Source organism: Opisthorchis viverrini (assembly GCF_000715545.1).
Source record: "Opisthorchis viverrini unplaced genomic scaffold opera_v5_28, whole genome shotgun sequence".
NCBI classification, from domain to species: domain Eukaryota; kingdom Metazoa; phylum Platyhelminthes; class Trematoda; order Opisthorchiida; family Opisthorchiidae; genus Opisthorchis; species Opisthorchis viverrini.
Genome location: NW_008751684.1, coordinates 37,709 through 47,887, shown reverse-complemented (window position 1 = coordinate 47,887; position 10,179 = coordinate 37,709). Strand labels below are relative to the sequence as shown.

Below are 10,179 nucleotides of genomic sequence, written 5' to 3'. Positions count from 1 at the left end.
AGAAGGTGTGGAACTGGCAAGCGTGTGGAGAACGGTCTTGGTTCATCATCCGGATTCAACTTAACCTTACGCACCCCCCCTCCCCCCAACTAAATTGTCGCAACATTCACATGCCCACGAAGATCGAGAAAAATCTACCGGTGGCACCCGAGGTGAATCATCAAGTGAAGCACCCTCAAGTGGAAGATTAAAGAACAAAAAGCGATCGGAACTAATCTGAAACACCTCCATCAGTTCAAGATTTTGGCAACCACACTAGCCGACAACAGCCGTTAATTGACACTCAACACTGATCTAGTGTGAAGAGGACTTACAGCTTGGTTCCCTTACTGTCTTATAACCTGGCCAATTTGGTGACCTGTTCACTTGGCCTGATGAAGCTTTTGTGTCAAAAGCGAAACGTTACCCAAATAAAAACTACCGATTGCCTATCAAACTCTGCAGAAACGATGACTTCTCAATCGGTTCCAAACTTTTTCCAGTTAATTCAAAGAGATGGGAATTCATGTGACCAGTAGCCAAATCATTGGTCCTGGCAGGCGTTTTTAAACAGAGAGCCCGCATGAATTCGTTACATGTGTTACCACAGGTGTACACGAAGCAAAAAAAGTGCAAATGCTGAGATGCCCCAACCATCAAAGCTGGATCCAGCCGGTGGCATAGTTCTTTAATGAAATGGTGAATTACTCACGCATCGTCTGACTCTTGCGGATTTGTGACCTTGAGAAATTCTTCCAGATGCTTTAGATGCGCGTTTGTTACTTCTTTTAGCCATTTGAGTTTTGATGTTGCTTTCACAGCAGCTTCCTCTTCTTGCTTCACAGCCAAGGCATTTTCGGCTTCATCTCTAAAAGGTCCAACGGCAGTCTTGAATGTGAACGTCGGCTATTTAGACCCTTCATTCACACATGATTACTTATCTAACTTTCCAGATAGTGGTTTCAAAACCTGGATTTTAATGTGTTTTTTTTAAGTGTGCGCGCAATACAGACGAGGAGGTAAAATATATGATAACTCTGTATTGAAGTGGAAAAGCCTATACACAAATGGAACTTTCGCTTTTGTTGGCTATGATGGCCGTTGGATATCTTGGATTGGATCCGGTTTTGATCCCTAACGAGTACCCTAAGACTAGTTATCTTCCATCATCCGAATTCTATTTTCACTGAGGAAGACATAATGAGATTCCAGTTTACTGTAACCATGTGATCTACGCAGTTTGCTTTGAATGGAACAGATATAACAAGGAATCTGAAACACAACGTCTGTTCTGACTCCGGGTCGCAAGATGCGTGGTCTTCGAACCTCTGATCAGTTTTTGCCATGGTCGTTGACTCTCGATGGCATTTTTTTGGGATTTGTTGGGTTAAACTCATGCTCGGGCAGAAGATGGTCGTCGCAAGGTTATACTAGAAAGTATGAACTAAAAAAGTTATTCCAGATAGAAACAGCAAGAAATTTAGGGCCTGATTTCTAAGAGTAACTCCAGCGTTCGGCGTAGGAGATTTACGTTAAGCCCTTTAGAGTGCCTGCTTCAATAATCCGGTCTGGGAGCTCGTTTCTGCATCAGGCTTCTTCGTCCTTCAGAAAGGACAGGCAAAGCGGGCGCCTCTTCTGATAAATACTTGCTCCGATGTACGTTCCTGAAATAACGGTATTTTTCTCAGCTTGATTCTCGGTCTGAAACCCAAAAAAGTCCGAAAAGTCTCCAACGTATATTAAGGCCCAAAACTAGGTCCAGATACAGTGCGTCGTGAGAACATTCTGGAATTTCTAACGCCTTCTGGATGCGGTATTGACAACCAGAATTCGGCAAATACTGGGTCATGATTGGATTTTGCGCACAGGCTTTCAACCAATCAGAGCTCGGCTTGGTCCCGGGCCGGCTAGTGGCCCGAACTTTTGGCTAATCTTGTGCGGGATGGGCTCCAAGGCCGTAGCAGCGCCTGGCTGTGTGCGGTAAACGAGTATTAGTGTGGAATTCCGCCCAACACAATGTACTGGATGTATTTTTTACACGGACTGTTTAAGGTAGCACACATTTAGTTGTAGGCACAGAAGGATGGTAGGAAGTACAAAACGTTTTCCAAAAAGTGCATAAATTCCCTGGGTACATTCGGTAAAACGTGCTCTAGAGAGTGATGTTGCACCCGCATGAAACATCGCTCATCTCGGCTAGTTTTATTCACTATCATATACGCCCGTTCCCTCGGCACTGGCAGAGTTCAAGAACTGAACACTGGGTTGAAAATGCGTAAGCTGATCAAGATTGCCTGAAATTAGCTTGTGATATTAGATAGGATGTTTTGAATATAGCTTTGTAAGATATTGTGGTATTACTTATGCCCCGGAGGGTGGAATTTGCGTTTTTTTCGGCCACGGTAGTGAACATCCCAAGATTTTTATTTCCAAATTCCGTCTTACACGTGAGTGTTTAGTCCTCCTTATATCAGCGCATGTTAGACGATCGGAACCATCGCACCAGGAAGTGTGGATGGGGTGATGTTGTCCCCAACCCAGGTTGACGGTTCAGTCATTGTCCGCTGCTACAAATCGATCACGGTTCCGTGGTGCCCCCCGACCTGGAATAGCCCAGGTGATATTTGCTTCCATCTCTCTCTATATTTTTTATTGTCGTCCCCTGCTATGAAAGGACTTTTTCGCCCAAGAGATAGTTCACAGTTTCTTGGAGTGTAGTTTGGGCCATCACTTCTCCATAAATCACAACTGTTGTGAAGCGAGGCTCTTTTTAACATAAAATGAAAGCCAAATTAAGTGGAGATTTATGCGGCGCTGATCTCGGAAGGTCTTGCTAATATCCTCCACCAGAGAAGACAAACACCCGCTATTTTTAAAGAGCCAGCCTTTCGCCAAAGATTTCTATGGCTTCTTTGACCGTTCTGAAGTGGATGGTGATCTTGGCCTACTGTACTAAGCAGTTTGTAAACGACGGCTTCGCGAAAATTCAGTAGTGTTGACGGACCGCCCGAAGCAGCGAGTTTACTTTACGGCTGGAAGTCTTAAACAGGACAAACGCACTTTGTGTTGCACCGTTGCATCGGTTTCGAGATAGTTCACTGGTTAAGGCGCACTAACCGGAAAGTCCGTGGCTGGAACCAAACGTCGGCATCGCGGCCGATATCGTCCAGGCTTGGGCAATTCGGCAGCGTCTCGGCTGTTGTGCTTCCTTCGGGTGGCACGATAGCTAGACACCGAAACAGTGTTACAGATAATCGATTATCAATATCATTCATGCGTACTTGTTGTTGCAATCAGATCTTCGCGTTACGTTCGTTGTGGGAATTTTCTTTAGAAGATAATGCCATATTCCAACACCTGTTCACTTCCATACCTTGGATGCATGCATGTGTCACTTAGCGTCTTTCTAACCTGTGTGCGTTATCCAAGTGGCTTTCGGCCATTATCATGCACCTTTCAAGTCCCGAACGAGTCTAGCAACCTCCTCCATACCTAATTCGGCTTTGCAATCACTCATGAAGAATATGAAACCCAATGGTTGTAATGAAACGGATGACTGCTGGCACCGCGGTCCCTACTGAGCACTTTGGATGAGATACCAGGAAGAGCACACATGGGTAAAGTAGATCTCTTACAATTCAAAGCCCTATATGTCTTATCCTTGTACCGAAGCAGTTCGATTCGTCTGCCAGTTTTCTATCCATTTAGCGCACCTGACACTTTGTACCGGTCAAGTGCTCTATGAAGTTTCAGACCAGCAAGAAATTCGGGTCTGTATCTTCTTCGATCGACTAGCTGAGTTGTTTTCTGAGGGTAGCCTGGTTAGTGCGGTAGCATTTCGGAGTCTTGGTAACAGGGCTTGTATGTGCTATTGGAACTGCGGTTGCTCAGGCTGTGTGATTGGCCGTCGTTCTGTTCTCTGAGCTCGACAAGTTGGTTGCAAACGTTTCGTCTAGAATCGAGGTGATATAATGAACGTGCAAAAAGTTGGCAGTGGGTCGTACTGAGTCGTTTTGTGAGCGTCTATACGCGAACATATCAGTAACCAATGTAATACACTACTCATAAGGTTGCTAAAAACTCCTCGACAGCCCACGATAGGCCTCACCCTTCTTGGGGCTCATCAGGTAGGCGCAGTCCCGGGTTTCCGTCAACCATATGCTCTTACTTGAAACCAATGTAGCCAATGTGTGTATTTCAGACTGGTCAGTTTCATCTCTGTCGAGGAGGGCACTAAAGTTCCGCTTTTCTATTTGCAGTCGGTGTGTTTGTATTCTTTCAAACTGCTGACTATCTTTCTCTACTCTTCACCGTCCTTGGATGTTACCAGGTTTTTGGTTGAACCCTTCATACTATACTTTCATGGTTGACCCTGGCTTATTGAAGCAATCTTGTGGAAAGCAGGGATTAGAACGTTCCACCTATTTGGCGATGGGAGATTGACCTAACCCGAGAATGTAGGGAGTGAACCCCGGATGAGTATTCTTCTCAGCCAACGCGAAATCGTATTTTTTGGAGTACGCCAACCTGGATAATTAACACAACGGTGATTATACTCCCCAGTTGGGTGATCCCGGTGTACGGAGCGATCTTATCCTTTCCGTTCTCCTTAGGACAGAGGAAGCACCGCTGCGGGCTGGCCACCCGGGAAAACAAGCTGCGCTCCCCATACTCGTACCACAGTGGACGGTTTGGTTTATCCATTAAACTTCAGGACATTCCAGCTTCTTGTGTAAGGGGAAAAGCCCTCGTCTTCACACTTGTAGCACGAATGCTAGTCTTTAGCTGTTCTCCTGAAACCTCAAGGAACGACGTTCCAGGTAGCCTGATCCTGTAGGACTGAAGCACAGTCACTAGAACAAGGCGAAGAGATTTAAAGAGACTTTGACACAAGTTTTATCAGCTCCTCATTTTGTTGGGCTTGGAATTCTCTTTTAAAAATAATCAAAATCATTAAACTTTAACGATGCCGCCCAAATTGTCTGACCGATGATTGGTCAGTTTCATGACCCTGTCTCAAGAGAAGCTAGTTTTCCACTAAGACAAATAAAAGTTCATACAACTCATGTTTCTCAATCCCTGATTTAATACTCAGCCTTCGTTGTTTAGATTTGTACCGGTTTCGTACATGACGGTGTATTTTACTTATTGATTTTCCATTGACTTCATCCTTTTTTCCTCTACCGACAGCACATTTATGGTTTTGACATTTACGTTTTCATTAATTTGCATGGATTTACCAGCCTCGACAACAGAATTTAAAGCTGTTCGAGAAACTCGACCTTTCCAAACTCAACTCTGTGTAGTTCTCAATTTATAGTACTATGCATACCGTTTATCTTCATTGGCTTCCCATTTCCTCAGTGCGTCACTTTCGTCTTGTTCCTTCGAGGCCAGCGACGCAGGGATTGGACCCAAATGACTTCGCTGTGTGCGGATGTTATTCAGTCCCAACTTGAGACGCAACCGTCTCTTCCTTGTTTGACGGTCACGGAAATGGCGGAGAAATAACTGCAAATCGAAGGCAGAGGGAAGGAAGGCAAACGCATTTTTGCAAATGTGACTGCTCTGCTTACTAAGTTGAGTTCCAAAACCGAAGTTTCAACCTCCGATAAATCTCTCAGATTTGGAGCAGCTTTGAATCATTGCGTGAGACACCAGCTAACATATCGTTAGTTTATGTGAACGTGGAATTCAGGGAATTGACACAATCAATCTTCAGCCCCAAGTTCCGTTGGTGAGCCGATAGCCAGCAAGAACAACGTTCATCTAAGGTATTTTAAGAGCATACAAAAGAAGGCGACTGTAGGTGGGTTGCTTATTTTTGAATAAATCTTACACGGGAAGATGAGTTTGCACCTAGAAATAAAGATACTACTCATGAGTAGTCAAGTTCGTAAATAAACGTGGATTATTGTGGGAGTTCGGAAATGGTGGAATGGTTGTTACTTTGTTGTCGGGTTCCTTTAATTATTCTGGAATATCTTGTGATCCATTCGTCGAGTCTTTCCCAGAGTTTTCTATTTGACAGGGAACTTGTCCAACAAGATATGTCCTAATCGGTATATCATATTTTTGGGAGGTTCCTAGCAAAGCGCAACAGTCGCATGTTCCTGGAGCATGGTGGTTGTGGAGCTATCATCCGTAGACTCCTTCGTAACAGTGAAACGGCCATGGAAACGCTTCGCACATGCATCGCCAGTACACGTGTTATTTCTTTCGACGAAACAAAATACAGTGAAATAACTGCTGTACAACAAATGTATAAAATCCTGTCGGACAACGTTCTAACTATATCGATTAAACCTGCCGGCGACCAAATTCTGCTTTCCAAAACAAATTTCCCCATGACTACAATAGGGCGAGAAGTTCTCGAAATTAGCAGCATCATCATCATCATCATCATCATCATCATCATCATCCTCAACATCATCACCAATCATCGTCGTCACCATCATCACCATCACTGTCGGCACGATATCAGTGTTCATCACCGACGCTTCGCCACCATGACTTATTTGAAGGCTTCAGTGTCAATAAAGGAATAGAGGGGGACAACGAAGCGACTTGGTACTAGCCAGACACAATTATGCAGACGTGCCTACAACTCCAGGCACTCGTTCAGGCAATGGAAACGAGAATGCTAATGACGTCGATTAGCTCTTCTAGCCGTGAACAAGGAGGACTATGTGACCACCAGCCTGGAAGAGACCAGCACCCACAGTACAGGAATCTTTTTCAGTCACTTTCATGCGCCTCCACGAGGTCAAATATTGCCTATTTCTTTCCTTGTCGTGCGATGAAGTGGACGCGGCAAATGACAGGCACAGTGCGTGGTCTTACTGCTGGTGTGTTTGCTGCTGGACACACTCCTCCACTGAAGCCTCCGTTGCACAGCCGAGGACGCGTTTCGCAACTGTCCAGTGACGGATCGGCCGGTATCAGTCTGCACGGGCTATGTTTGCAGGCAACGCATGTCGAAGTGTTAGGCAGAATTCCACACGGATCCAGCTTTGCCGCTCACACTCAGCTGCTGCTACGCCCGAGAAGTCCATCCCACAAAAGAATGCATATATCTGAAGCGCTGTACAAGTGTTCCTGACTTCGTTTTGGGTGTTACTATAACTTATGCACCCTTGGTGGTTGTTTTGACGTGAACGCCAGCCTGGGAGGCTCAGACCAAGAAATAACCTGAAAAATACCTTTACCACACGAAGACTTGAAGATGTCTAATTCTGGTTACTGGAAGCGGACGTGTCTTACAGCCGCACAACAAAACAGTCCATACTATAGCCCGATAAAAAAAGTCCCTTGAGGTTGAAAGATATGCCGCTTTTCGGCTTCGTAAATCCGAGACGGTTAACGTTTTGAAGTAATAAAACTGCAAACCTGTTTTACCTGGGCTCAGTCAAAGGAAACTAATTAAGGTTCAAGAATACACTCATTTTGCAAATCAATTTGGTTTTCACGGGAGACTCAATTGAATTTCTCGCTTATGTTGTCTTCCATAAACGAGAGATTCAATTGAGTCTCCCGTGAAAACCAAATTGATTTGCAAATGAGTGTACTCCTTGAACCTTAATTAGTTTCCTTTGACTGAGCGAACGGGACCTGGGGCCTGCGCCTACCGGATGAGCCGGAAGTGGAAGGGCGAAACCGGTCGTGAGCTGTCGAAGAGTTTTCAGCAAACTCGTGAGTAGTTTCCTCTATGATAATCAAGGTTCACGTTTTTTTCATTCACACCCCCGGTAGGCATCAAGACACGGAAATCGGAGAACTGACCAACAGTGGGTCAACACTGGGTGTGACAAACACTCTAGCCACCAACTGACCGGTGTTGAGCGCCTGTAAAATTTAGCTGCTTCCGCGATCCTTCCTTTTGCCTTGCTTTTTCCCTTTTAATGCCCGGAATCAAACACGGATAAAAGCTACTAAGGTCTTTGCAACTGGTGCAGAGCAGATCATCTTCATTTAAGGTTACGATCAGGAAAGCACTGTTAAACCGCTCGTAAGCACGTGGCCTCTGCACTCCTCGACATTTCTTTAAACTCAGATGAGAGTTGCTGGCATTTTGAACGTTCTCAATTTAGGGCGAGAAGTACAGTGGGTTGATGAATCTGGTGTCACGTGGTTCCTTCGAATCGCCCAGACAAACACCAGAGATGGTATACGTCAGTGGAAATCCCGTTTCAGATCACCAGTAAAGTGGACAAGTGAAAGGAACAAGCTCTCCGCTTCAGAGTTGGTGAGCCCAACCTTCACGCCATATCTTGGTAGCTCGTTGAAATATGCACAACTTGAAACCCAACAGACAATACCTCTGTCCGTGATCCGAACAACGAGCCGGCACTTCGATGTATTATACTTATTCTTAGCCTGCCGAATGTGCCACTTTCTGGCAAGGTAGTCGGTCTTTCCCTCTTGCATCCTGCGAGGCTTGACATGATAGCTCTTGAAATACGGTTTTGTTTTCACAAGCTTGACTATACCCATGCCCACGAACGAGCGCTCCTGGGGTAAACGAAAGATCTGACCTAAATACCAACATGAGGCTGTTTACGGTGGATCTAGCGGGCGAACAAAGCGTTTTCGCAGACAAAGAATCGCACCACAATAAGGGATTACAATATCCTCGTCGATGGCAAACGTGGTGAGCCTCACCAATGTAGGTTGAGAAAGGGTGATCTGTTGCACGTTGCGGAAAGCGTGGCAGAGTAGAACGTCTGCAGGTTGATGCCTGATTAAACACGGTTCCGGGAGAAAACAGAGAAGCTAACTAATTTTAGTTATTGACAGACGATCAAGTTTCTATATCAAGTTAGAATAGATGTTAGGTTATGGAAGGAAGTCTTATTCATTAAGGTGTAAACCCCTTTGTCCGGAAGACTGACCTGCATAGCGCCATCGAACAAAGGACCTAGGCCGTTTGCTCCGGGTGAAATGTAAACCCATCCAGTTATCTTTCGAGGCATCACCTTTAAATTCACCTTTTGGAACAGGACAACTCAACGATGCCTGGTGCTGTTAGATTGCTGCGAAAGTGCGTGCCTTGAATATAGGAGATGTAAAGCTCTGGTACGGAAAAGATCAAGGTTATGCACTGACGGTTTGTCTTAATGAGTGGGACTTGGGTGAATTGATTCGCCCTTTTGGCGAAACTTCGCCAGTATAACCGCACCAGGACCGCTCAAGCAAGGACGTATGATTCCACTCTGGAGTTGTTTCTAGGAACAAAATTTTTGCCGCTTCCAACTCAACAGCAGCTTTCAGGAGGAAATGCACTTTCTAGAATGAACCACATAGCTCCGACAGGTGACTGATATTACGAATCGATCCACACTTATTTTGGTATCAAGGTCATGGTTTTGTTTTCCGAGTTCGGCGGTGAAAACTACGTATCCTGATGTTGTTCAGGTGTACCAAATGAAAGCGGACAAATATGCGGGGTTTCTGAAATCACCCTCAGATGGATGAACCGCGCTGCTTCGCCGGTCAGTTCTTCCTTCGAATGAAGTGAATTTGCAGCTACTCGTAATAGTTTTGGAAACTATCGGTTTATCTAGCTTTACGGAGCTATGCTCACTGCTTGTTTCTCATCAAAGTAATAATCAATAATCCAGTCCGTGACCTCAGGTCGAAGGTCCTTTGTTGACATAGGTGTCACTTCTAAACGACTGACCGTGTTAATCAGGAGGTGTGATCCAACTTGAACAGTATTGTGGAACACACTAAAGTCAGTCTGTGCTCCGGACTGACTAAGCTGACCACCTTGGCGTCTAACAGCCGATACAATAACGTAGAATTGACCTAACTCAAACAAGGGCACGGCGTTTCTATGTGAGTTAATGATCACTTTTGTTTAGGCCTTACAACGCGTGTAACAAAAAAGGATTGAAAGTTAAATGCTTATGCAACATTCAAAAGTGGCGAAATCTCTAGAATAATTTTACCCCGTGCGATCGGTAAACCTGTGTTGGAGTACAAAATGTCACCCCCCCCTTTTTGTAACCTTGAGGTATCTCTAAAGACAATCGTAATTGTGAATGAATCAAACTGAAAGCGTCGACGGTCTAGACTGAAACCCAATTGTGTATGGCAAATTTCACACATAAGAAAACTTACCGCCCTGGTGATTTGTCGTTTCTCTTTCATCTTGTGTCTTCGCTTTGTTTCTCTTTGCAAACAAATCATCTTTATCTG

At 44.9% G+C, this 10,179-nt stretch overlaps 2 protein-coding genes across 2 annotated transcripts in view; one reads left to right on the top strand and one right to left on the bottom strand.

Annotated features, from left to right (window-relative positions):
- Positions 1–5,490, top strand: part of T265_02309 (hypothetical protein) — a gene marked incomplete at both ends in the record, with an annotated part of 38,333 nt that extends 32,843 nt beyond the window's left edge. The window contains 2 exons of the mRNA XM_009166523.1: positions 3,688–3,800; positions 5,344–5,490. Coding sequence (XP_009164787.1) covers positions 3,688–3,800; positions 5,344–5,490 — 260 coding nt within the window. The remainder of the gene's footprint in view (positions 1–3,687; positions 3,801–5,343) is intronic.
- T265_12971 (hypothetical protein) overlaps positions 1–10,179 on the bottom strand; it is a gene marked incomplete at both ends in the record, with an annotated part of 28,999 nt that overhangs the window by 13,669 nt on the left and 5,151 nt on the right. Inside the window, 2 exon segments of the mRNA XM_009166585.1 lie at positions 692–847; positions 5,312–5,490. Of these exon segments, the coding sequence (XP_009164849.1) occupies positions 692–847; positions 5,312–5,490 (335 nt within the window).